This window comes from Emericellopsis atlantica, assembly GCF_019669845.1.
Source record: "Emericellopsis atlantica unplaced genomic scaffold F5Z01scaffold_18, whole genome shotgun sequence".
NCBI classification, from domain to species: domain Eukaryota; kingdom Fungi; phylum Ascomycota; class Sordariomycetes; order Hypocreales; family Bionectriaceae; genus Emericellopsis; species Emericellopsis atlantica.
The window spans coordinates 584,356-607,861 of record NW_025764720.1 but is presented as its reverse complement, the minus strand read 5'-3'; the positions used below and the strand labels follow the sequence as shown (position 1 = coordinate 607,861).

The following is a 23,506-nucleotide window of genomic DNA, read 5'->3' as shown; positions in this document are numbered from 1 at the left end:
TCTAACTTTTCGGATTGATCTGAGTCGGCTCACAGCCTACATGTACAGGAGAGGGACGTGGCGTGGCAAGGCTGGTATGCTCCCTGCCTGGAGAAGGCTGGAGTCGAGGAGGCCGACAGGACCACGTTGGCGTTTCTACAACTGGCTTGACTGTGGGTAAATACACTATATGCCTTCCATCATATCTAGACAGCGGGGGGAAGCCGAATACTGAAGCCGATTTATTGACTGGACTCTTGTCCAAAGTCTCAAGTATCCAAGGCAATGCCTCACGTTCAACTCCCATACAGCAACACTGCTACCTCAACGTCCACTTGCCATCCCAGTGCTCGTCAAAATCAATCTGGCCCAACTGTTCCCTCCGCCAGTTATCATTCTCAAAGCTAATCTTCTCATCGCCCACGTAAAAGTCCTCAATGACGAGTCCAATCCCGCCAGGCGACTGGGCGCCCAGCTGCACCTCATTGCCCTCCTCGTCCGTGAACACCCGAAACGTACTCTTGCCGACGTCCGTGATCTCAGGCGCCAGCGTCTCGATCCAGATATTCTTCATGAGGAACATGTCAATGTTGTTGAGCGGGTTGATGCCCACGAGGTTGGGACAGATACCCTCGCAGCGGGCGTTGGTGACGCTGTAGTTGGACAGCGTCTTGCTTACGTTGGCCGTCCGCGTCGATTCCTGGTCCAGGTACGAAACGGCGGAACCCGCGATACCCCGTGGCCAAAAGACCTGCTGCGTCTGGTACCGCGTATGAACAACCTGGACGGCGTCGACGGTGACATTGTCCACGTCCCGCGCGTACCATCCAAACTGGATCATGGGCGCGTTGTTGGTCTTCCAGACCGTCATGCGCTCGCACAGCACGTCGCTGTAGTACGTCTTGATGCCGTCGTCGCCGACGTGGTAGAAGACGTCGCGCACGTGGGAGCCCGGGTACATCTGGATGCCGTCCGTCTGGCCAAAGAAGGCGCCCACCTGCTTGTAGTCGGACGCGTCCACGGAAAAAGAGGTCACGTCGTCGCCGTAAAAGTCCATGCTGTTAAAGGGCGGCGCGTTGGTCGTGAGCCCGTGAATCGTCCACCGCGTGCCGGGCGCCGACTCGCCGCGCCACATCTTGAGGGATGTGTTGTCCGACTTGACGTTCTCGTAGCCCTGGGCCGTGTTCGCCTGGTAGACGTACTGCTCGCCCGAGAGCACCCCGAAGCCGGTGGCGCGCAGGTCCAGCGCGTGGCTGTGGTACTGGATGGCGCCCTTGACGTAGGCACCGGGCGCCATATAGACTCAGGTGATGCTGTCGGACAGCGAAGCGTGGTTGGAGCCTGTCAGCCAGTACACACCAGGGGGGAAGTAAAGCGTCGACTCCTTGACCTGCGTGAGGTCGGTGACGAGGCCCTCGGGCACCGTGTACGTGTCCCTGGTGAGGTCTGGCACATACTTGTCCGCGGGAAAGGGGCTCATGAAGACGAGGAGCGCGTTGAGCGGCTCGACGCCCATGACGGGGTTCAGCTCGTCGTCGTACTCCTCCACGTAGCGGGCCCCGTTAGGGTTCTTATTCTGCACGTAGTGGCCGTTGGTCATGTTGCCTGGGTCGCCGATGCGGTACTCCCACAGGTTATCGTTAAACTCGACAGAGAAGCGGTGTCCATTCTCGTGAAAGGGGACCGTGATCAGCACAGCATCGCCATCAACCTCGACGTCAAAGTCCAGTGTGGTCGGGCGGATCACCACCTCCGAGGCCTCAACGGGACCGCCCTCGCGCCGCGTCACACGGACGATGGTGTCTTCGGTGGACAGGTACTGCGTCCAGGCCATGTCGACGCCAATGTCGACCTCAATCTCGATCTGGTCGTCGACGTCGCAGAGCGAGGTGAGGTCGTCGGGCTTGCAGATCTTGCCATTGCCGTTGCGCGGGATGGACTCGTAGACAAAGGAATCAAAGAATCTGTCTGGCGAGGAGGCAGAGGCCACCTGGATGTCGTAGACGTGTGACTGGCGCACGTTCTCGTCCTGGACGCGGTGGAACGGGTTGATCTCGCCTGTGACATGCCACCACGTCTTGAGGACGTCCGAGTCGGCGGTGTTGTTGACGGCTGGTTTGTTAGTCACACTGAGTGTCATGATAATGACCACTTGAACAACGTACGTGTGCATTTTGACTTGGACTGTGCCTGGGCACTTGTCACAAGCGCGAGGAAGCCGGTGGCCTGGATGAGGGACTCTGCGAGCATGATGGACGAGTAGAGTCTCGACAATGGCGGCTGCTTCGACCATCATGGAACGACGCGATCCCACATACGCTCATATATAAGCATATCCATCCATGCCATCCTTCCGGCTAGGGATCGACAGTAAACATTGGACAGGGTTCATGTTTGCTATGAAGAACCGGCGTTAGTCGAAGCCCTTTGCTCGTTGGTCTTGCGCTGGGGATGTAACATCAGAGCGGGGACCCCATGCGGGAAGAATAAGCTCAAATCCACCCGCTTCTCCTTTTCTGGCAATGGACCGACGGTACTTGCGTCCGTCTGGCGAGAGGCGGACCGACGAGAGTTCAGGGGTTGGTCTCTTTGAAGATTTGATGAAGAGTCCCGGGTAGTCTAGACGAAGGCGAAGTCGGACATGTCACTCCATTTGACGCTATACCCCAAGTGGTAATTGCCCGTCGTGCCTTCCCCATGCAGTAACTCTGCGAAGAACTCACTCGCCCGCCCGCCAGTCAGTCTGTCTGTCTTCTCGCTTCTTCCAGCCAACATCATCAGATAGGTCTCGACTCAAGCTGCGTGTCCCAATAACACGGTTCAGAAGGAGCCGAGTTCCGTGTGAGGGGCCCCGCGCGTCTGTCAATGGCCCAAGACAAGACCCAGTTGACAAGCTCCAGTCGACAAGTTCCCCTAGACGAGTGAACCACAATGTGAGGCCAAGGTGAGCACGCACCGACTATAAAGCCGGCCATGCCTCGCCAGATGCTTTGCTCGACAAGCTCAGCTCACCGGCCCATCGCCATCAGCATCAGCATCCACCCGCCATGTCCACTCTCACTGAAAAGGCCACGGAAACGGCCGAGGCCACACACGTCGAGCCCACGTCCGTCGAGAAGCACAGCGCCATCAACACCAGCGATGTCGCGCAGGTCTTCCACGACGCCCAGACGGCCACGGCCAACGAGCATCGCATGAGCCTTCTGCAGGGTCTCAAAATGTACCCGGCCGCCATCGGCTGGTCCGTCCTGTTCTCCGCCGCCATCGTCATGGAGGGCTACGACGTCGTCCTCATGGGCTCCTTCTACGGCTACCCCAGCTTCACCAAGCGCTACGGCGACCCCCAGCCCGACGGCACCTACCAGCTCTCGGGCGCCTGGCAGTCGGGCATCTCCAACGCCATGAACGCCGGCCAGATCGTCGGCCTTTTTATTAATGGCTACATTGCCGAGCGCCTCGGGTACCGACGCACCATGCTCCTCGCCCTGGCCTGGGTCACGGGCGCCGTCTTCATCCTCTTCTTCGCACCCAGCAAGGCCGTCCTCCTCGCCGGCGAGTTTGTCATTGGCGTGCCCCTCGGTATCTTCCAGACCCTCACCGTCACCTACGCCGTCGAGATCATGCCCCTCGTCCTGCGCTGCTACCTCACCACCTACGTCAACCTCTGCTGGGTCATGGGCCAGATCCTCGGCTCTGCCATCCTCAAGGCCCTCTTCAACCGCACCGACCAGTGGGGGTATCGCATCCCATTTGCCCTGCAGTGGATCTGGCCCGTCCCCATCGCCATCGGCGTCTTCCTCGCCCCCGAGTCCCCCTGGTGGCTCGTCCGCACCGGGCAGTTCGACAAGGCCAAGGTGTCCCTGAAGCGTCTCGCGTCCTCCGACCCAAGCCTGCCGTTCAACGCCGACGAGACCATTGCCATGATGCACCACACTAACGAGATGGAGAAGGAAATGTCGGCCGGCACCACGTACCTCGACTGCTTCAAGGGCATGGATCTGCGCCGCACGGAAATCTCGTGCCTCACTTGGGCCGTCCAGAACCTCTGCGGTGCCGGTCTTATGGGATACTCAACCTACTTCTACCAGGCGGCCGGCCTGGCCGAGAGCCAGTCCTTCACCATGTCACTCGTGCAGTATTGCATCGGCTTCATTGGCACGCTGGTGTCATGGGTGCTCATGACGCACTTTGGCCGCCGGCGGCTGTACGTGACCGGCCTGTTCTGCCTCTTTGGCTTCCTCATGGTCGTCGGCTTCATCTCGCTGGCGCCCAAGCCGGATGGCGGCGTCAACGTAGCCGCTGCGTGGGCGACGGGATCCGTCCTGCTCGTCTACACGGCCTTTTACAATGCCACCGTCGGCCCGGTCTGCTACTCGCTCGTGGCCGAGATGCCGTCGACCCGGCTGCGCAACAAGACGGTCGTCCTGGCGCGGAATCTGTACAACGTTTTTAGTATTGTCAACGGCTTCATCATCCCCTACATGCTCAACCCGACTGAGTGGAACTGGGCTGGCAAGGCGGGCTTCTTCTGGGGTGGGCTGTGTCTCGGCAGCGCGACCTGGGCCTTCTTTCGGCTCCCAGAGCCCAAGGGCAGGACGTTTGGCGAGCTGGACGTCCTCTTTGAGCGCAAGGTGTCTGCGCGCCGCTTCAGGCACACAGAGGTCAACCTGTTCACGGAGGGGAGTGACAAGGTGGAGGGGTGATGCGGGCACGTATGAGGTTGGATAGGCATATTTAGTGGAATCACAATTCAGCGTTGGCTTCTGCCTCATCAAATCAAAAGACACCCGGTGTAAAGTCGACAACCTGCGCCTTGGCCAGACTCGGCGCGTGCTTCTCCACAAACGCCCTGTGCGCCGGGTCCATGTTAACATAGTAGTCTCTGTCCTCGGCGCTGGCAAACTCCACGATGAAGATGTGCGTGAGCCCTTGCTGCATGCCCTCGGGCGAGTTGTCCTTGCCGCCGACGAGGGACTGGATGTAGGCCTGCTTGGTGTCAGGCTTGACGCAGCGGTCCTTGAGGGCGAGCATGTCGTCAAAGACCTGCGGATTGTTAGTCGGGGGCGACGGCAGAAAGGATGGCGTGTGGGACATTTTGGGCCTCGGCGGCCGAGAGCTCCGGCTTGGGGGTGAAGAGGACGACGTGGCGGATGGGGACCATTGCGGTGATGTGTTGGATGAAGGTGAGATGTGGTTGTGGTTGTGAGGATGGGAGAGGGCGACATGGCATGCATGGGGAGTTACAAATACCCCGCGACCTCGTCACCTCGGGCGGCCAAGTGACGGCCCTGTGAAGAACCGATGCTGTGCGACCAACATGAACGCCACAGCCCAGAAGAAGACATTCTTATGGTGCGGCGTCTGGAAGTCAAGTTAGCAATGCGCCTGTCCTGCTCCATGGATATATCGAACAATATAGAACCAGGCCAAACGTCACGATTGATACATACCCATGACTACATATGCTGGCCTCGTCACCCAGATTGAAGCCCCTTGATTGCAGCAGGCCAGCCAAATCGCTTTGATTACATGTACTCTGAGGCCTCGCTCGAAATACGCAAAACAAGTCACACATAACATAGCAACAACACCCCAAGATCTAAACAGATCACTGGGTATCGCTCGAGGCACAAGTTGAAGCAAGCTCGACGCGATTCTAGACCTCGTCTGCCATTTCGCGCCACAGTTGTACCCGAAAACGGTAGCCATTGAACCCCTTTTTATAACGGTTGGCCCATCATACTTTTCTCATCCTTTTCTGACCCATCAAATTGCCTCATCCGCATCAGTTGAACCGACATTCCTATTCGGTCGCTATCACCAGCCCATCTAAACGTTCAGCTCGGCAGTAGCAGAGCCCGAGATGTACTCCTGGTACGGCGCGAGGGCCTTCTCCACCGGGCCGGCGGGACCGCAGTACTTGTCGACAATCTGGACGCTGCGGCCAATGTACAGCTCCGGCTTCATCATGTCGTCGAGCTCGCCCCAGATGGGCTTGAAGTACTCGCTGTTGCGGATGCGCTCAATCATGTCATTGGGCTTGCCCTGCAGGGGGGTTGCTCGTTAGCAATTGGAAGGAGAAGATGGAGAGCTTCGGAAAAGAAGGGCACGTACCTCAACCTTGACCACCTTGGCCGCTTCCTGCGAAAGGACGCGAATGTGTTCGTGCGCTCTAAGCCATGGTCAGCATCGGCACTCAAAAGTTTAAGACACCACGCACTCTTGACGGGAGGCGCCCTTGGCAACCAGCTTCATGATGATCTATCGGATTCGTCAGTGAGTGTCCATTTCCATTACCGTGGAAACAACGTACCGCCTCGGTCAGCATAAAGGGTAGCTCGGACATGTAGTGGGCCCTGATGCTGCCGGGGTACACCACCAAGCCCGCTGAAACGTTGTCCAGGCCGATCAGAATGGCTTCTGCCAAGAGGAACATCTCAGGAATGTCAATGCGGCGGCAGGCACTACTTCATATTAGCAGTGATCAAGTTGACAGCTTCTTCATGCACTTGCCTGTCATCCAAGCTTCGCTCCATCCACTGGGTGGCGTGGGTCTGGTTGAATGTGACCGTCTTGGACATGAGAACGCGAGAGAGAGAGGAGACGCGCTCACAGCGCATCTGTGGGGGTCAATAAAGAGCGAAGGAAATCCGGAAAGAAAAGGACGAACCGGGTTCTTCTTGTATGCCATGGCACTGCGAACGGGTAAGTATAAGAAATAGTGTGTGTGAGCCGGAAGCGTACCTGGAGCCAATCTGTGACTTTTCAGAAGGTTCTTTGCGGAAACGGGTCAGTATGGTCTGCCATGAAGCGGGCTACAGGGTGTCAAACCGTCAATCTCCTTCCAAGATGCAAGATGCCTCAAATCGCCAGCTAACATATGTTAGCATTGGTAGAACAGGGGGAAGAAAACAAGTAAGTACCAATCTTGGAGGCCGAGGCACCGATACCAGCAACGGCATTGGCAACGATGGTGTCAACCTTGCGAGTACTGCGTATCCAAGTCAGCAACCGGTCTTGGATCGTCTGAGCTAGGATGTAAGTGACATACTAGGTCTGCGTGGAAATGTCGTAGCAGCTGGGGAATCCAAAGCGTTGGCAGAGCTTCTCGTTGAGCGCGAGGCATTTCTCATGGTCTCCTTCGAAGCTGCGGTTGCGGTCAGTCGAGTGCTCACACTGGCACGTGTTCATGGATCTTACATCTCCAAGAAAGAGGCCTGGGTACCGGTTGTGCCTGTTTGCCGTCAGTGTCATGATAGGTGCCTGGAGCAGGGGATGATATGAGCGTCTACGTACCTTGGGCGCCACGGAACCTCAAGCCCTTGCGAACAGCCTCGAGGGCTTCGAGATCCATGACCAGATCTTGAACCCATTGGGCGGCTGATGTTGTTAGGGAATTGGAAAATGGCAAGCTGGTTGGACAGTGTAGACTTACAGCGACGTCCAACGGTGATGGGTCTGGCGGAGAGTCAGCTTCTGGGTATCAATAGCAAGGCAAATACGTACTGGGCGCTCTGCAGATGAGTGTAGGCCAGTGTCGGCTCCGCTGCAAATGACACACGTTAACAATGTCTCCTAAATTTATACATAAAAGCCAGAAGTAAAGCCTACATTTCCACTGGAGAGAGAAAGCCTGCAGGTTGGAGATGACCTTGGCCATCTTGTTGATCAAAATGTCCAAAGCATCGCGCATAAGAATGAGCTCGGCATTGTCCGTGACAAAGCACGAGGTGGCGCCCAGGTGGATGATGCCCGCGGCAGCTGGCGCTACCAGTCCAAAGGCGTGGACGTGCTGAAGTGAGGGTCAGCTATCATGAGTGTGTTGTCACGCAGACAATGTAGACTTACAGCCATGACATCCTGCAGACCCATGTTAGCACGTCAATTCACCCCCCCACGCACGGAAAGTACAGCGGCAAAATGGCCAACTTACATGACGCCTGATCTTCTCCTCGACCTTGGCCGCCTCGAAATCCTTGTCGGTCACGGTGAGCGCCTCGCGCATCTGCTTCAGGGCCTCTGGGGTGATGCTCGTGACGCCCAACTCCGACTCGGCCTCGGCAAGACCCAGCCAGAGCTTGCGCCAGGTGGAGTGCCTGGACCTCTGGCTGAAGAGGAACGTGAGCTCCTTGCTGCAGTAGCGGGATGTCAGACTGGTGCTGTAGACATCAAAGCTGCTCGTCGTCGAGCCTTGGGCCTGTTGTTGGAGTTGCTCAATCTGCTGCTGCAGCTCCTCGATCTTGGCCTGGGCGGCCTCGTTGGTGGCAGCCATGTCGAATGAAGGGGGGTGAACAAATTGGGTTGTTTATTCCGCCGTCCAAGGTTTCACAATGACAGTTGTTGTATGGGAAAATTTTGTCGAGTGGGCAGATGGCGATAATAATTAGACTCTCAACCATTGACTGGAGTTTTGGTGCGGGGAGTCGCTGAACGGCGTTTTTTCGTGACGGCTCGGCTTGAGCTGCCCACTATGAGGCCTGTGGCTGTGATAGCGATAGCCTTACTCGGCTGGCTTGAGATGCCCCCCAAGGGTAGTTCTACCTAATTGCTTCTTACTGAAGATATTGAATATCAAGAAGCTGCTTGCTCATCCGTGCGCAAGTCATCGTCATTAAATCACAAATCACCAATTGATCACAGCAGCCACAAAGCCACACAGCACTAGCCACAACAGGCCCTAAGCCACATCACATCTTATTAGTGGCCGTTTTCACGCAGCATGTCAAGCGATCGTCCAGCGGCGCGGGAGGTCATTATTTGATAGTCCTATCGTTTGATTCTCCTATTTTATTCACACAGCGTACCAAGTCATGATTTTCACGACTCTTTTACGGCGTTTTGCTACGATCTTTATGACACGTTGAGTTCACGGAGCCTCCACAAAAAAGCGCCGTCGTAGAGGCTACCCGGTACCGCATCCGACGGTGGGGCATTATCATTCGCTCGTCCGCAATGTCCCGACGGTGCCATCGGAAGCCAAATATCAACCTCGAGACCTCCACCCATGGGAAAATACTTTTACGACAAGATTTGTTGATCTATACAGTCCAAGGTGATCCTGTTATGTGTGTCGAGCAGTTTGTGCCAGGAGCCTGTGATTGGTGAGGCCGCGCAATTGGCCCACATTGCCGGGCGCCTTCCCTCGCGTTTCTCGCGCTGTCTTTTGTTCCTCCTCCTCCTCCTCTTCAGTTGTTTTTGACCTTCTTCTTCAGTCACTCAGATCTTGATATCGCGATCTTTATCCCTTCACAGAATCTCACTCAGCCCGCAAATGACGAAGGGCTTCACATGATCTCGATGATCAAGCTGACTGCAGATAGCGGACACAGGCTCACATGCTACAGCCAACTGCTTGCACTAGATCAAAGCCCACAGTCCGTTATGAATAGCTTCTAGTATACAATCTTCGCTACCAAACCCCCTCTCTCACAAGTCTCTTCCCCCTTATATAATTCTAGACCGACTCGGCCTGCTCCTCACCCGTCATCACCATATCCTTCTCGTCCACCTTGCGCGACTGCAGGCGCGTCTCGAGCTCCTCCATCTTCTGACGGTACACCTTCTCCTCCTCCCAGGTGAACCAGCTGTCCGAGGCAAAGAGAAAGTCCATGGCCTCGAGGGTCCGGCCCGCCGTCTCCGGCAGGAAGCAGTACACGACGGGGATGTAGAAGAACATGGCCGCGCCAAAGACGTAGAACGTCTTCTCCCCGATCCCGCTGAACATGATGGGCACGAGCAGCGAGCCGCCGCCAAAGCCAATCGCCCACCCGGCCACGCCAAATGCGTTACCCTTGGCGCGAAGCCAGGTCGGGAAGATTTCGGTCGGGTAGATGAAGGGGATCATGAGCCAGCTGGAGCTGAAGACGAGCACGTAGAGGAAGACCATGGCCGCCGCCGCGGTGCCGTACTTCTCACGGTGCTCTGGGTGGTCGATGGCGCCGCGATTGAGGCCCCCGATGGCGAAGAGGATGATGCCCAGGGTGATGGCGCCCCAGTACAGTGTCCGCCGGCGTCCCACCCGGTCGATGGTGAAGGCCGCAATGGCGGTTCCCAGGATGCCCACCATCATGTTGAGCGCCGAGAGCCAGTTAGACTTCTCGTCGTCGAAACCCGCGGTGCGGAAGATGGTGCCAGAGTAGATGACGACGGCGGCGATGCCCGTGCCGTACTGCATGAGGACCTGCAGCCAAAAGGCAAGCTGGATGCGGCGGCCCACGTGGATCTCGCCAGAGCCGATGCCGAAGAACATCTTGAGGTAATTTGTGCTTGGTGTCTCCTTTTCCATCTCGATGACGGTGATGATCTCGTTATACTCCCTCTGCACCAGCGGGTTGTTCGGGTCGTCGTTACCACGAATCTTGCAGATGATGTCAAAGGCCTCCTCGCGTCGCCCGACCTTGACGAGCCAACGGGGTGACTCGGGGATGAGGATGGTCCCGGCCAGCAGGAAGAGCAGAGGCAGAGCCTGCGAGGCGAAACAGAAGCGCCAGCGAAAGGCACCGCCACCCAGCTTCTCGGCGAACGAGGTCGCGAAGCCTATCCATGCCGACAGAGTGATACCGCCAAAGTTGGCCAGGAAGGTGAGCGCAATCATCTTGCCGCGCTCCGCAGCGGGCGAGAGCTCGGCAGTCCACGCGGGGGCGATGACGATGATGAAGGCGACGCCAATACCAGCGCAGACGCGCGCGACCAGCATGTGCGCCAGGTTGATGGCAGACGCTTGGAGGGCGACGCCGAGCGCGCACCAGAATATGGCGAGTCACAGACCCTTGACGCGGCCGTAGCGATCGGAGAAGGCACCGGCCCAGAAGGCACCGAAGAGGGATCCGGCGTAGTAGGTCGAGACGATGCCGCCTTGCAGGGAGGGTTTGATGACATTGCCATCTTCATCGGCGAAGCCCATGCGTCTCTGGAAAGGGATGCTGTCAGTAGGATGTGCGAGAACTGGTCTCACGGATTGGAACTTACCCCATACTCTGGGGCCACGTTGACAGCTCCCATCACGCCTTGGCTCATACCCTCGTAGGCAATCGCCATGGCCGAGACGGCAACAATGAGCTTGAGGAGCTTGTCCCCCGACAGCTTGCGCCAGTACTTCTCCCGAGGAGCCATGGTTATTGTAGAGTTCTGTAGGACTTTGCGTTCCTAGAGGCGGAATGGAGTGATAGACAAGGAATGCCGGGATGACTGAGCCGGGGCGGGTTTATGAACAGGACAGCCTTGGGCTTTTTATCTGGAAGAGGCGACCCCTTTCGATAGTCTGGCTTGCGGGCTTGAAGTCTGCTGTGGTCCGGACTCAGGCTACTGCTCTGGCCCGTGTTGCCTCATCATGTCCTCGTGCTATGGACATGAATGGGAATCTGGGGTTCTGGTACAATGTGCGGGGCGCGGGGAGGAAAGGATGGAGGGAGGGAGGTCGTGATGGAGATGAGTCCGGGGATAAGGCATGCCGTCGACATGATCCTCAGCCTTGTGTCCGCTCGTCTCGAGTTTCCTCTTCAGGAAACCATCTGGATCGTCTAGGTAGGCGATGGCGTCCATCGCCATTGGCACTAGCAAGCCTCGTTCCCGTTGATTGCGGCGCGGGACGAGACATCCAACTCTGACTTATGGGTCTTTGACGCCTCCTCTTGACGCGTTTAGCCGACCTCGACACGAGAATACATATTGGGCCGCTATTTCCGGGGTGTCTCTGCTTCTGCCCTCTGCAGCATCAAGTCACACCAGCCTCCACCTCCCACAAAACTCATGGCCCATCATGGGTAAACAGCGATCTCGAAGTGGATGGTGAGTGGCAGCAATCCATGGTCCTCGTCCCGGGACTCTGGGTTTCTGGGTAAATGCGAGCAAACGCTAATGCACCCCGGCTTAGTCTAACATGCCGGACCAGACACGTCAAGTGTGAGTCGAGTCGAGTCCTTCTGTCACCTTGGGCCAAGCTGACGAGTTGCCAGGCGATGAGAAGCAGCCCGAGTGTGGCAACTGCGCCAAAGGGCACCGGGTTTGCCGGCAAGAGGATCGTCAGGCCCTCATCATACGACGGTACCGGGGACCGGGTCAACGGAACGACGATGCCAGCTCGCCCTTGAGTCAAAGCTCGGGAGGTCTTTCTTGTGAACAACTCAAGTTTGGGACTGTTGTGAGCCCTGGGAGTGTCGGGTCTTCTCCCCACTTTGACTCACCTCGGCTCCAGACCCTGACGAGCAGAGACGCCCTCCTGGTCCATCACTATGCCGTCCATCTAGGTCGTTGGCTGGACTGCACAGACGCGCTGCAGCAGTTCTCCGTCAAGATCCCCACGCTGTCGCGGCAGTCGCCCATTCTGCTCCAAGCTATCATCTCTTTTGCCGCCCGGCACGTGGGTGACACCGAGGCGGCCGACTCTGCCCACGAGAAGTGCATAGCAATGCTTATCGTGCGCTTGGGCTCGGAAGATGTCGCGAACGATAATGTGCTCTTGTGCGCCATTGTAATCCTGCGTGTCTTTGAACAGCTTTCCGGTGAGTAGCAGCTGCTCTATCGAGCACAAACTATAGCAGACTGACGAGATTGTCCAGCCGTCCTCACAGGGAGTGATAATGAGAGGCATCTCGCAGGTTGCAACGCACTACTACGGGCATCTCAAGGTTCCACCCTGGACCTAACTGCCCCGACACTTCGCGAGGCGGCGTTCTGGATCTATCTCAGACAGTGTCTACACACCGCATGCATCAACCAGCAGCCGCCCCACGTCGACTTTTCCCTGCAACTCCTCCCCATGCCCTCGGCGAACCAAGGGGGTGACGAAAGTCGCTATCTGGACAGTACACCACAAGAAGAGACAGCGTGGGCGAACAAGATCATCTGGCTCTGCGCTCTCGTGGTGCAGTTCTGCTTCGGCACCCTTGCGGGCGGGACAGACCGGAGCCTATTCCATCTCAATCAAGATGTGGGCGGGCGCCTTCGCGATTGGGAGCAGCTCAAGGAGTCGATCGCGGACTGGGACAGGTCCAAGCCTCCCAATTTTGATCCTATCTGGGAGGGCGATGAGGGTGGTGAGAACTTGGCAGGGAACCCCTTTCCGACTCTGCTCTTTACGGCCGATCGACACGGTGCGTGCCAATTGAACTTGAAATGTCCAAGCTTCTCGCTGATGCAATGGTAGTGGTCGCTTTTGGTTTCCACGTCTTGGCAAGTATGCTGCTTCTCGCGCACAAGCCCAGGCCGAGATTCGCTGTCCGCAGTACCGGCCAGGCTACTCGGGACGATGCCGATGTCGAGGCAAGTCTGGCCCTGATTTTCGAGTGGTTGAAGAACTTTGTCTAATTGTCGTAGTCTGAAATTCTGCAGTATGGTCGGAGATTATGCGGTTCATGTTGGAGAGCGCCCTACACGGTGCCCGCGCGGATAACACTCTGCCACACTGTTTTCGTCTGTACGTATTTCCAGCCATCCTGCCGTATCCGTCTAACCATATCAAAACAGGGGGCGCGCTGATTAAAGATGTACGTGAGAGAGAGGGACTGGTCCTCTTGCTACACGAGCTAGAGCGAGATCATGCTTGGCCTACTGCTTGGATCATATCCTCCCTGAGGGATGAGTGGAATAGCTAGCATAAGGCGTCTATTCTATTCTACCGGTCCGCCATCCGAGAAACTGATGACGGCATATTTCCCATTGCGCACCCAAGCTTGTCCAGGTGCTTCACTCTCCAATCGCTGCACCGTCTTCTCAGGGACCCCGACACAGACATCAGCCTTGTTGGTGCGCAAGGCCAGTATCTTCGGGCCCTTTCTGTTCACGCCGTCTGCGGATCCGCTTTGACCACCGCATAGACACCTGAGAGCAGAACGGAAGGGCGTTGAGTGCGGCCAAGTCTTATCCTGCACCAGTTTTCGATAGTTGAGGTCGCCCTTGAAAATCACCAGCGTGGACTTGCACAGTTCCTCAAACAGATCGGGCGCTTCTGCTGGCATGTCCTGAAAGTCGAATCCCGTGGTCCAGAAACGATGCTCTTTGATCTTGATGAGACCGCGCGCTAGACACTCCTTGAGCTTCTGCGCCAGCTTCTGTGTTTGGCCGTCCTCGTCTTGGAAATCTGGGCTTTCCAGAAGTGTCGACAATAAAACATCCACATCCTTCGGCAGGACATCTGACACGAACCAGGGGATCGACTTCGGGTGAAGTGTAATGTCAGAAGCCAGGCCAGAGTCGAGCAGGTAGAGGCAGTACACCAAGTCGGTGAAGAGCTCGAAGCCAGAATTGTCGAGAACGATATCGATACGTCGTGGCCCATCCACAGAGCAGAGATATTCCCACGCAGCCCGCGTGTCGTTGCTGACGATCCTGGCCTGGCCTTCCTCGATGGCCTTTGCACCTTGTAGGGCATGGATCTGGTCCAGGCTCAACTTGCTCAGGAGAGAGAGATCAGTGGCGTTGCCCCAGAGAGCGACCTGTGTCATCTCAATGAAGAGGCGATAGGCTGCGTCGGAGTCGACTCGGGTGTCGTTCAGAGGGCTGGATGCAGACGTGGGCAAGTCCATGTACCGAGTGGACAGCTCTCGTACGGCGTTGGAGGAGGCTGCGAGGGCGCTTGCCTTTTGCTGCGCGAACACATCAAATTCTCTCCATGTGGGTTTGCTGGTGATGATCTGGTTGACTCGACTGGATACTTGGTGAGCACACGGAGATGGTGAACAGCGGATAAGCGTACGCGTAGAGGTAGCACTCGGCAAAAAGCCACGGAGAGTTACTCCAGGTGATGGGGCCAAAGGAAGATAGCTTTGTGTTGTATTCTTTGGTTTCTCGAGACCCGTCTGTGGTCAGTGGTCTGTTCAAACAGTCGTTAGCTGCTGATTATGCCAGGTTCCGGAGATGGCTTGGAAAGTACTGACAGCAGAGCTTCGTCTTGTTCTATTTCATCCTTGAGCTGCTTGAGCTGTCGAAGTATATCTTCGCCCTCTCCGCGCTGAGCTGGACTGACGGAGCTCGACAGCATGGCCTGAGCCACAGCATCGACCATGTCTTGAACGATTCGGGGCCATCGAGTGGCCGCTGTCTCAGCAGCCATGGCCCCTGGCTCGGAAGTCCATACCTCTCTGGGGGTTGTAGAATTTGATGTAGAAGACATGGCGATGGAAGAGACGAGAGCATGCGTGTCCAGGCGATGGATCGAGTCGTGAGATTGTTCTTCTCGGGTCTTTGGGTCTGACACTTCTGAATGCAGGCGTGTAATATATCCCACAGAATTAGAGCAAAACCTGGTCTTCTCTAAGATCCATCTTTTACTTCTCCATGTTCACGTCAAGGTAGGCGTCGAGCCACATCTTGAAGCTGTTCTGCCGCCATGTGGCGATAATGGTAAACGGCTAATTCCGCCAAGGCTAGTCCGGCTCCAGTTGCTCAATCGAGTAACTCGACACGAGGTATTCGACACGAGAAGTGACGCTACGGCATGTCTTCTCCAATCTCCACACTCCACCTCCGCCTCCACGTCGTCAGTTCGTCACGATCTTGCGATCAACCATCAGTCTGCCCAGTTCCCCAGGTGAGATTACGCGGGGCTCATGATCGTCCAATTTCTTCATGGGGTAGTTCAATGGGCCGTTGCCACTGGCGGGACTGACAAGGACCATGTGAGGAGTGGTGCGAGAAGCATAGACCCCGGCGTCAGGCACTTTCGTCCACCGGCGTTGCGCCATGTGGGCGTTTGTCTCGATTCCAAATACAAAAGGGTCCCTGTCCTGGGGAGAAACTCTCTCTTCCTATCCTAACGAACACTCCCAATAGTGGTCACACAGCATCTCCCCTATTAGCCATGGGATCTATCTCTCCTACCATGCAGAACGGCACTGCCAATGGGCATCAGTCCAATGGACAACCAACTCGTGTTGCTGGCACCTTGGACCTCACGGTCCTGGGCATGAACAGTGGCACGGCAATGGACGGCATTGACTGTGCCCTCGTCCACTACCGACAAGAATCACCCACATCTCCATTGCACATGAGGGTCTTGAAGGTACGTCAAGTTTGCCTCTCTGGGCTCCAGATCCTTCAGTTAACACACAGTAGTACGATGAGATCCCGGTCCCCCAGAAGATGAAGAAGCCGATCCTCCAGATGCTACGCGAGACAAAGACAACGCCCAGTCTCATGTCGCAGCTCAACGTACAACTCGGCGACATGTTTGCCGACGCCGTCCACGAATTCTGCGCAAAACACCAGGTCGACCGCGACTCCATCGACCTCATAGGCTCCCACGGTCAAACCATCTGGCTGCTGAGCATGCCCAAGGAAGGCGAGACGAGATCAGCCTTTTGCCTCGGGGAGGGGACCATTATGAGCGCCAAGACTGGCATCACCACCGTGACCGACTTTCGTCAGGCGGAACAGTCGGTCGGCCGTCAGGGAGCGCCACTCGTGGCGCTGATTGATGGCCTGCTGCTTCGTCACCCTACACGGATGCGTCTCTGTCAAAACATTGGCGGTATCGCCAACCTTTGCCTTATCCCCCCGGACAGCCAAGGCGGCGTGGATGCCATGGTCGACTGGGACTGCGGGCCGGGCAACATGTTCATCGACGCGGCGATGCGACACTTTACTGACGGGGAGATGGAGTACGACAAGGACGGGGCGTGGGCCGCCCAGGGCACGGTCTGCCAACGGATTGTCGATGACTTCCTCAACAGCAACGACTACATCAACCGACATCCCCCCAAGACGACCGGCAGAGAGGTGTTTGGCGACAATGAGTGCCAGGAGATTATTTACGATTGTCTCGCCGCCGGCTTGTCCAAGTACGATACCCTAGCCACCATCACACGCATCACAGCGCAGAACATTGTCCGGCAGTACAGGACCTTTCTGCCCAGCTACAAGATCGACCCGGAACACATTGTCGACATTTACATGTGCGGCGGCGGCGCCCGGAATCCCGAGATTATCAAGTACCTCAAGGCCGCGATGCCCAATGCCGTGATCCGCAAGCTCGACGAGACGGGTGTCCCGGCCGATGCCAAGGAGGCCGTCAGCTTTGCGCAGCAGGCTGTGGAAGCGGTGCTTGGACGCGCTGCGCTGGTGCCCATCAACAGTGACTCGCTGGAGCCGAATTTAATCTCGGGGAAGATTTCGCCCGGGAAGAAGTGGCGGGATCTGATGACGATGGCGGCGTTGTTTGGGGAGGGTGCGTCGTCTCTTCCGACGGTGAAGGAGATGGTGGTGGATAAAGCGTACACGGACTGGATGCCATAGGCGGGGAGTCTGAATGCACATAGGTTTAATTTTTACAAGTTTTACTGAAGTGAATTTATTTCTACATGCTACATCTGTAAAGGTACATATTCAAACAGCATGTGGTTCAGTTACCACAAGTCCCCCCTAGATGCGGCTGGCACTCGTCCACCTCTCCACCGGCGCTGGAAACTGTTTAGATTAGTCCGTCGCGGGCATGTTGCCGAGCGTGTGCGTCGACGCAGTCGAGTCGACCGACTTGCGGACGTCTTGTGGCGGGCGCTGAGCGAGGACGCGCTTGGTGACCCTGGAGGCGGGTGAAAGGGTTCCGGCAGGACAGTGAGCGAAGAACCTGGGGGAGTAAAGAGAGATAAGACCAACCCAAATGACACGATGTCGATATTTATGAAGATGTTCTTTGAGTGTGGTTCGTAGTGTAAGTCAGAGTGTTTTGACCTTTGGACGGAACGTCAAGGCCTTTTTATACTTCTTTTCACACAAGAGACGCCTCAATTGATTAGAAGATCATCACGAGAACGCAGATCATGACGAAGATGGCTTCAAAGGTTAGTTCGAGCGTCCAGACATGGCAGGACCCTACGTACATCCGTGTGCGTCCTCACCTATCATTGTCCGGTGCCGTTGAAGGCAACGCAGATCATACTCAACATGAACAACCGCCATTGAGATGACTTAGGCTGACGATGACGATGGCTGTGGCTGAGTATCTGTGTAAGAGGCATGAGCTAGGAGGCGATGGCACCGTGATATCTAGACTCAACAAGTGAAGCACCGGTACAATGACCAAGATTCAGCGTAGGGCATTATTTTCAATTAATATTAAGCAGATTATGTTCAAAGACAGTCATACGTATCATGACTAATTCCCCAAGATCCCATAAACATCCCACGTCCACCTCTCCCGGACTCCCTCGCCACGTCTAGTCTAAGCCGAGCAGTACGACTTGCACATGCCGTTGACGCTGACCCTCTTGTTGACGGCCAGGCAGTCCTTGTACTGCGCGCTGCAGCGCTTGCTGGCGGCGTACTTGGTGTTGGCGCCCTTGCCCCAGCACTGGAGGGCGTCGCAGCCCTTCTTGAACCACTCCTTCTTGTCGTCGCGCGAGGCACAGGTGCTGGGCAGGCCGCTGCCTCCCCACTTGGAGGAGCCCGAGAAGGAGAAGCCCTTGCTCCACCAGAAGGTGCGTGCCTCGAGATCGCCGCTCGTCTGCTCCTCGTCCTCATCGCGGCGGCCGTGGCCGTTGCCGCGCCACGATGTGTTGTCACACGACTTGACGTAGGTCTCCTTGCATTCCTCATACTGCTCCTCGCAGGCCTCGGCGCAGACGTTGGGACGCTTGTTCCAGCTGAACGAGGGGCAGCTGCGGCTGTTGGCGTTGTTGTAGAACTTGAACGGGTTCCTGCCAAAGTCCTCCTTGATGTCGTTGCAGCCGACGACGGGGAGCGCAATGTCGGCGACGGGCTTGTCGGGACCGTAGCCGTAGTAGTCGTTCGTGGGCTGCGTGCAGATGTTGGTGGGCTCAGGGGGGCAGGCAGTCTGCGTCGGGACGACGGTGGTGGTCATCATGGTGGTGGTGGTGGCCGCGCAGGGGAAGGTGGTCGTCTTGGTCGTGGGCGCCTTGCCGCCGGCGCCGGGCTTGTACTTGTCCCAGCACTGCTTCTTGGAGCACTTGTTGAACTTGCAGTCCGTGTTGCACGCCGACTGGACGTTCTGGCACCAGCGGGAGAACTCGAAGCACTGCGTGACCTCGGGCCACCCGGCGTGCTTGAGGCACGAGGCCACCTGGAGAGCGCACGTCTTGGCGGCGTCCTTGCAGCCGGACTGGTTGGTCCACTCGGGCAGCGCAGGGGCGCACCACTTGCCGCACTTGAACTCGCAGTCGGGCGCGACGGTGGTCGTCGCGGTGCAGATGGCGTTGGTCGTGGTCGTGGGGACGCTGGGGGCGGTCGTGGTGGTGCAGGGAGGCTCAGCAGGCTCGGCACCACAAGGGGCAGAGCCAACCAGGCTCTTGGCGTAGTAGAGCGTCAGACGCGAAGGGCCACCGCAGTTGACAGAGTCGTCGCCCTGGCAAGGTGTGTTGCACTGGCTGGAGTCGGACTTCTCCGCGCCGGAGCCAAGGTCGGTGCCACACCAGCACTCGTTACCAAACTCCGTGCCGGCGTAGGGGAGACCCTGAGCCAAGCAGGCGCTCAGGCAGGTCTCAATGGTGAAGGTGTCGGCGTCGACGTCGACCTTGAAGGCGAGGGCACGGCCGTACTCCTCCGAGTCGTCAGTGTAGCAGCCCAGCGACTCGTAGTCGTCCAGGCAGACGTCTGAGGAGACGTTGGAAAAGGTGGGGTCCTCGTAGATGACTGTCTGGTCGACGCCACCGCAGATCTCCGTGTTGTCGCCGCTGCAGGGAATGGAGCACAGAGAGTCGTCGACCTGGGGCGCGTCGTAGGCCGAGCCGCAATAGCAGACACCCTCGTACTTGAGGCCGGCGTAGCGGAAGCCGTTGCCCTTGCACTCGGAGGTGCACTGCTCAATGGTCATCTCACGCTGGTTGGAGAGCGAGCGGTAGATGAGAGCCGAGCTGGCCGAGTCGTCATCCTGGAAGCAGCCGACCTTGGTGAAGGGCGTGTAGTCAGCTGTGCAGGGAGGGAGAGGTGCCTTGGGGCCCGTGGCCAAGACCAGGGGCACGACGGCCAGCGTGGCCAGGAAAGCCTTCATGGTAAGAAGCGAGAGTGGGTAGAAACGAATGTGAATAAGTGAGAGTTGTCAACAAGAAACGAGAGACTGAGCGAGTGTAGGCCGTTGAGTTGGGGGAGGGAACAGCAGAAGAATGATAGGCCATCACGACCATCTTATATAGACGGTCGACGACTGACACTCTCACCGGTGCCATGGCTCTCGGGATCGCCTTGTTGAGCCAGGGTCTCCCCGTGCTTGCACTTGCCATGACAAACTATCGAAAACCACCTGCCACTCGGCTTCAGCTCAGCCTCGCCGCTCGCCATGTTCCGAAGCAGGCCAGGCAGGGCTGGGCCGGGCTGGGCTGGGCTGGGGCCGCTGGGCTGAAGATGCAGCTGAAAGTGCATGACAATGCTGCCGCTACCGAGCTAGCGTCCGTTCTCATGGTCCTCTTGGCTGTTTTTCCCGATGACAGTGTCATAAACAATTCCCTGTTGGCGATCAAACAAATTCCCCACTGATGCCCGCTCTAAAACGAGTTTGTATGTCGAGACGATTCATCTTTGAGACGACCGTCTTCTGTAGATGCAATCAGTACTTTTGCTCAATGTTACCAATGGGCATCGTAAAAGAAGATCACAGTGCACACGGCACGACGACGCCTAACAAGTCAATCTCCACACGCGCGCGCACTCGGAGAGATGTAGCGTCCCTGTCCCTGCGTTAGCGCACGATCAATATCGATAGTCCCCCGGCCGGTTCTTCAGGTCTACCGCTCGACGGTCACTGGGCTGCTGATGCAGCGAGTAATGCGCGTAGCGTCCCCATACAGAAAAGCAATAAGGATGGAAAGAAGGAAAAGTCTAGGCCACCGGTACGTAGCAGGTCTGGATTCACCTGAAGACGGCTTTGTGCTGTCGTGCTCATTGGCCGATGATTCTCGGTTCCTGGAGCCGCGCGGGCTCGTATATACAGGGACCTTATTGTTCAGATTTCAGTCGTTCGCCTTTGGCGGCGGGTCTGCATTGTAATCTTGACTGGAATGCGGCGAATGGGTCTCGTTCCAGGTTTGGTGCCAGCTGCACGTGGCCGTCGCCTTGCCAGGCCCTCCGCAATTGCCTGGCTCAGTAATGTTTATTGGAGATGCAGCAACCCGGTGCTCGCGATGATGCTCCCGGGTCCCGCGTTTGTGGTGGCCTGGACTTGTTTGCCAAGCAGCGTCGACTCGCACTAGCAGTGATGATGCTACCATGGCGGTGGTCACTATGCACATTGGCGGCGGATGCGCGTAGAATGAAAGGGATGCGCCAAGGTGAAGAGGGGTCGGCCGGCTCGCTTTTGCAAATAGGTCGTGTCAGGTGAGGATGCAGCGCCGGAGGCGCGCTGGTGATAGTCTGGATCTATTAAGCAGCTAGGCTAATAATAGAGGAGAGGAGAGAGTCAGAGAGGCCTGATGGAGGATCGCGTCGTGGACTCCAGTCAGACTCCGCTTTGGACAAGGATTGTCGATTTGGCAGCTGCCACGATGCGAGCCCACAATCAGTGCCGGAAGGAGCTGAGGGCAGCACTTGTCCAACTTCACAAAGACAGGCAGCGATGCCTACCCTACACTGTCGAAAGACTGATTTTGCCGCGGAAGTGCAGCGTAACCCAGGCTTACCATTCTCGTGATGATACCGGTGAAGATGACTAAGGTATCTCTTGATTGTAACGCAAATATGGCACGTCAGTGTGCTGGGAGTGTAAAAAGCCCTTTCACATCACCTCGCCACCTTGAACCGTGCCAGCCACTCCCCCTGATTTTGATATGACCGCCCACCCTGCACGACAACCCCAATCCCTCCCCGGAACGACACAGAGCCAACCCACTCTCTCGTCGCAACCAAAACGTTCTCAAATTGCTTATCCGACATTCGGCGCCTATACAAGCCCAGCAGCCGCGGCAGCATCCTCAGCTCCTGCACGGCATAGTTGAGAGGATGTGGTGCGAGGGGCCGCGTCGTCCAGCGATGGCGTCGACACCACAGGGGTACACTGTCGTTGTGCGCACGCGCCTCCTCCCATATGATCCTGAGCGGCGCGTCGAGATGCGCGATGCAGCCTGGTAGATCGGAGGCGACGAGATCTGCCCCTCCTGCTGTCGGGGCGGGCCGGCTGAGACATTCCATGAGTTGTATGTCCAAGGCCAGGGCTGTCTTGATGCCGTAGTTGGCTTCGAGGAACGTGAGGTCGTGGCGCAAGTCGAAACCGACAATTTGGTGGAATGGCGACTGGAGGATCATCTTTAGGCTGTTTCTCCGGTCCGGTCCCAGCGTTGTGAATGCCCTTGCGCCAATGGTGTATACGTCGACGATATAGGTTACTTCGGAAGCGTCGCTTGTGGGAGCAACATGCAAGAGGAGGAGAGCGACTGTCGCGGGGGGCACGTCTTTGGTTCCTTGGATGGAGATGTAGAGACGGTTGGCGGCGGAAGAGAGGCGCGGGCCGAGGACGTCGAGCATGGCCTTGAGCCTGTCCGTTGTGTTGACGAGGCGCCAGGGGAGTGGCATGTTGGGCTTTGCAAGCTAGCAAGTTGCAGGGTCAGTTCTCGTGCAGAGATGCTGTGGAAGTGTGCTCGACACATGGCAACAGTCCCATGGGACTAGGATCGCGTGGAAGTGAGGAGGAGCTGACTTGCGTGCTGCACCATTTTTATTATGCTGATGAGAAGAAAAGTTGCAACATCAGCAGAACGTGGCAGAGCTTCAGCACAAGTCTCAATTCTTACAATTTACACAGGCAGCCAAAGAACACAAGCAACTTTCCATCACTTCTCCTCCACCGGCCCCCAGTTCTCCTTCACCACGTCCACAATCACCCCATGGTCCTCCGCCTGCGCGAGGCCGCTCACGATCACAACAGCGACGATACCCTCGACATTCGCGACGCGGATGGGGATGGCCCCGCCGTGGATGGCATACTGGCCCGCCTCATCGCCCAGCATGAACTTGCTGGCAAAGGCGGCCTCGTTGCCCTCGAACTTGAGGTGCATGGCGTAGGTCGCGGCGCCCCAGCGGAAGACGGTGTTGCGCTTGCGGGCGACCCAGTTCTCGTTGTCCCTGTGGATTCCCGGCCCGGTGGTGGTCTGGAAGACGGTCAGGCCGCTGGCGAGGGTGATGTTGATGAGCACGGGGCGGGGATGCGGCGCGAGGCGGGCGTAGAGGAGGTGGCCGAGCTCGTGGGCGTCCTGGGTGGTGAAGGCGTCAAAGGTGAAGGAGTCGCCGGCGGCGGTGAGCTCGTCCAACTGTGGATTGCGGTTAGTCGATCTTTTGTCGTGGACGAGTTTGTGTGAGACTGGCGTCACTGGAGTCTGGGCAGTACCTTTTTGGGAGGGAGGGTGATCTTGGCGGGCTCAGGGGTCTTGCGACTTGCCACGAGGGCCGCCTCCAGGCCGTGGCCGACGGGGTTGAGACGATGGAGGGTCTGCGTTGACATGTCGAGGAGATGAGGCGAGATGATGGGTGAGGCTAGAGTGAGGTGTAGTCGCAGAGCTCTGGTGAGCTGCCTTGTCTCGAGTTCTATCGATACGGATAGACCCCGCTGACGCAAGGCAAGGCGGGGCCAACTGGGCTAATTTACAGGCACAAG

The 23,506-nt window shown here is 57.2% G+C and overlaps 11 protein-coding genes across 11 annotated transcripts; 3 read left to right on the top strand and 8 right to left on the bottom strand.

The window, feature by feature from the left end:
• Positions 1-281: 281 nt before the first annotated feature.
• On the bottom strand, positions 282-2,523 carry F5Z01DRAFT_751570 (Dex49a from penicillium Minioluteum complex with isomaltose). The gene is made up of 3 exons (XM_046267054.1): positions 2,145-2,523; positions 1,339-2,091; positions 282-1,281 (listed from the first exon to the last, which is right to left on the bottom strand). The coding sequence occupies exons 1-3, from the start codon at positions 2,227-2,229 to the stop codon at positions 299-301; spliced, it is 1,821 nt and encodes a 606-aa protein (XP_046117082.1). The 5' UTR covers positions 2,230-2,523; the 3' UTR covers positions 282-298.
• A 178-nt stretch (positions 2,524-2,701) lies between these two features.
• Positions 2,702-4,692, top strand: F5Z01DRAFT_659237 (MFS maltose permease MalP). Its single transcript, XM_046263761.1, has one exon. The coding sequence runs from the start codon at positions 3,027-3,029 to the stop codon at positions 4,680-4,682; it is 1,656 nt and encodes a 551-aa protein (XP_046117081.1). The 5' UTR covers positions 2,702-3,026; the 3' UTR covers positions 4,683-4,692.
• Positions 4,693-5,199, bottom strand: F5Z01DRAFT_659235 (stress responsive A/B barrel domain-containing protein). Its single transcript, XM_046263760.1, has 2 exons — positions 5,072-5,199; positions 4,693-5,022 (listed from the first exon to the last, which is right to left on the bottom strand). The coding sequence occupies exons 1-2, from the start codon at positions 5,138-5,140 to the stop codon at positions 4,756-4,758; spliced, it is 336 nt and encodes a 111-aa protein (XP_046117080.1). The 5' UTR covers positions 5,141-5,199; the 3' UTR covers positions 4,693-4,755.
• Positions 5,200-5,323: 124 nt separating this feature from the next.
• On the bottom strand, positions 5,324-8,571 carry F5Z01DRAFT_659232 (L-Aspartase-like protein). Its single transcript, XM_046263759.1, has 18 exons — positions 7,913-8,571; positions 7,828-7,839; positions 7,591-7,771; positions 7,486-7,525; positions 7,415-7,437; positions 7,276-7,359; positions 7,180-7,213; positions 7,031-7,126; positions 6,903-6,970; positions 6,811-6,852; positions 6,724-6,754; positions 6,650-6,674; positions 6,493-6,599; positions 6,293-6,443; positions 6,200-6,240; positions 6,094-6,151; positions 5,430-6,024; positions 5,324-5,340 (listed from the first exon to the last, which is right to left on the bottom strand). Exons 1-17 carry the CDS (start codon positions 8,249-8,251, stop codon positions 5,809-5,811), a joined length of 1,548 nt encoding a protein of 515 aa, XP_046117079.1. The 5' UTR covers positions 8,252-8,571; the 3' UTR covers positions 5,324-5,340; positions 5,430-5,808.
• Positions 8,572-9,191: 620 nt separating this feature from the next.
• F5Z01DRAFT_682329 (general substrate transporter) lies at positions 9,192-11,091 on the bottom strand (the record flags this gene model as incomplete). The annotated part of the gene is made up of 4 exons (XM_046265754.1): positions 9,192-9,223; positions 9,460-10,698; positions 10,747-10,888; positions 10,948-11,091. The coding sequence occupies 4 exons, from the start codon at positions 11,089-11,091 to the stop codon at positions 9,192-9,194; spliced, it is 1,557 nt and encodes a 518-aa protein (XP_046117078.1).
• Positions 11,092-11,414: 323 nt separating this feature from the next.
• F5Z01DRAFT_175953 (uncharacterized protein) lies at positions 11,415-13,579 on the top strand. Its single transcript, XM_046257954.1, has 7 exons — positions 11,415-11,766; positions 11,852-11,880; positions 11,934-12,479; positions 12,537-13,070; positions 13,124-13,239; positions 13,294-13,393; positions 13,444-13,579. Exons 1-7 carry the CDS (start codon positions 11,738-11,740, stop codon positions 13,569-13,571), a joined length of 1,482 nt encoding a protein of 493 aa, XP_046117077.1. The 5' UTR covers positions 11,415-11,737; the 3' UTR covers positions 13,572-13,579.
• Positions 13,579-15,306, bottom strand: F5Z01DRAFT_175939 (DUF89 domain protein). The gene is made up of 3 exons (XM_046257953.1): positions 14,853-15,306; positions 14,672-14,788; positions 13,579-14,622 (listed from the first exon to the last, which is right to left on the bottom strand). The coding sequence occupies exons 1-3, from the start codon at positions 15,086-15,088 to the stop codon at positions 13,587-13,589; spliced, it is 1,389 nt and encodes a 462-aa protein (XP_046117076.1). The 5' UTR covers positions 15,089-15,306; the 3' UTR covers positions 13,579-13,586.
• A 126-nt stretch (positions 15,307-15,432) lies between these two features.
• F5Z01DRAFT_175884 (UPF0075 domain protein) lies at positions 15,433-17,257 on the top strand. Its single transcript, XM_046257952.1, has 2 exons — positions 15,433-15,976; positions 16,030-17,257. The coding sequence occupies exons 1-2, from the start codon at positions 15,776-15,778 to the stop codon at positions 17,206-17,208; spliced, it is 1,380 nt and encodes a 459-aa protein (XP_046117075.1). The 5' UTR covers positions 15,433-15,775; the 3' UTR covers positions 17,209-17,257.
• Positions 17,258-17,968: 711 nt separating this feature from the next.
• Positions 17,969-20,158, bottom strand: F5Z01DRAFT_175845 (putative glyoxal oxidase precursor). Its single transcript, XM_046257951.1, has one exon. The coding sequence runs from the start codon at positions 19,916-19,918 to the stop codon at positions 18,134-18,136; it is 1,785 nt and encodes a 594-aa protein (XP_046117074.1). The 5' UTR covers positions 19,919-20,158; the 3' UTR covers positions 17,969-18,133.
• A 1,456-nt stretch (positions 20,159-21,614) lies between these two features.
• F5Z01DRAFT_175838 (uncharacterized protein) lies at positions 21,615-22,556 on the bottom strand. Its single transcript, XM_046257950.1, has one exon. It carries the CDS (start codon positions 22,426-22,428, stop codon positions 21,640-21,642), a length of 789 nt encoding a protein of 262 aa, XP_046117073.1. The 5' UTR covers positions 22,429-22,556; the 3' UTR covers positions 21,615-21,639.
• Positions 22,557-22,685: 129 nt separating this feature from the next.
• F5Z01DRAFT_675533 (uncharacterized protein) lies at positions 22,686-23,353 on the bottom strand (the record flags this gene model as incomplete). The annotated part of the gene is made up of 2 exons (XM_046265157.1): positions 22,686-23,162; positions 23,240-23,353. 2 exons carry the CDS (start codon positions 23,351-23,353, stop codon positions 22,686-22,688), a joined length of 591 nt encoding a protein of 196 aa, XP_046117072.1.
• Positions 23,354-23,506: the final 153 nt, after the last annotated feature.

Excerpts from the sequence above, each read along its gene's own strand:
- F5Z01DRAFT_751570 (XM_046267054.1), bottom strand. The coding sequence starts at position 2,229 with ATGCTCGCAGAGTCCCTCATCCAGGCCACCGGCTTCCTCGCGCTTGTG. Across the intron at positions 2,092-2,144 it reads GTCCAAGTCAAAATGCACAC|CCGTCAACAACACCGCCGAC; the intron begins GTACGTTGTTCA and ends CTAACAAACCAG. Across the intron at positions 1,282-1,338 it reads GACGCTTTACTTCCCCCCTG|TCTATATGGCGCCCGGTGCC; the intron begins GTGTGTACTGGC and ends GCATCACCTGAG.
- F5Z01DRAFT_659237 (XM_046263761.1), top strand. The coding sequence starts at position 3,027 with ATGTCCACTCTCACTGAAAAGGCCACGGAAACGGCCGAGGCCACACAC.
- F5Z01DRAFT_659235 (XM_046263760.1), bottom strand. The coding sequence starts at position 5,140 with ATGGTCCCCATCCGCCACGTCGTCCTCTTCACCCCCAAGCCGGAGCTC. Across the intron at positions 5,023-5,071 it reads CGGCCGCCGAGGCCCAAAAT|GTCTTTGACGACATGCTCGC; the intron begins GTCCCACACGCC and ends AACAATCCGCAG.
- F5Z01DRAFT_659232 (XM_046263759.1), bottom strand. The coding sequence starts at position 8,251 with ATGGCTGCCACCAACGAGGCCGCCCAGGCCAAGATCGAGGAGCTGCAG. Across the intron at positions 7,360-7,414 it reads CATCACCGTTGGACGTCGCT|CCGCCCAATGGGTTCAAGAT; the intron begins GTAAGTCTACAC and ends TAACAACATCAG. Across the intron at positions 6,971-7,030 it reads GACATTTCCACGCAGACCTA|TACTCGCAAGGTTGACACCA; the intron begins GTATGTCACTTA and ends TTGGATACGCAG.
- F5Z01DRAFT_175953 (XM_046257954.1), top strand. The coding sequence starts at position 11,738 with ATGGGTAAACAGCGATCTCGAAGTGGATG. Across the intron at positions 11,767-11,851 it reads CAGCGATCTCGAAGTGGATG|TCTAACATGCCGGACCAGAC; the intron begins GTGAGTGGCAGC and ends ACCCCGGCTTAG. Across the intron at positions 11,881-11,933 it reads CCGGACCAGACACGTCAAGT|GCGATGAGAAGCAGCCCGAG; the intron begins GTGAGTCGAGTC and ends ACGAGTTGCCAG.
- F5Z01DRAFT_175939 (XM_046257953.1), bottom strand. The coding sequence starts at position 15,088 with ATGTCTTCTACATCAAATTCTACAACCCCCAGAGAGGTATGGACTTCC. Across the intron at positions 14,789-14,852 it reads GAACAAGACGAAGCTCTGCT|ACCACTGACCACAGACGGGT; the intron begins GTCAGTACTTTC and ends CTGTTTGAACAG. Across the intron at positions 14,623-14,671 it reads GCCGAGTGCTACCTCTACGC|TCGAGTCAACCAGATCATCA; the intron begins GTACGCTTATCC and ends CCAAGTATCCAG.
- F5Z01DRAFT_175884 (XM_046257952.1), top strand. The coding sequence starts at position 15,776 with ATGGGATCTATCTCTCCTACCATGCAGAACGGCACTGCCAATGGGCAT. Across the intron at positions 15,977-16,029 it reads TGCACATGAGGGTCTTGAAG|TACGATGAGATCCCGGTCCC; the intron begins GTACGTCAAGTT and ends AACACACAGTAG.
- F5Z01DRAFT_175845 (XM_046257951.1), bottom strand. The coding sequence starts at position 19,918 with ATGAAGGCTTTCCTGGCCACGCTGGCCGTCGTGCCCCTGGTCTTGGCC.
- F5Z01DRAFT_175838 (XM_046257950.1), bottom strand. The coding sequence starts at position 22,428 with ATGCCACTCCCCTGGCGCCTCGTCAACACAACGGACAGGCTCAAGGCC.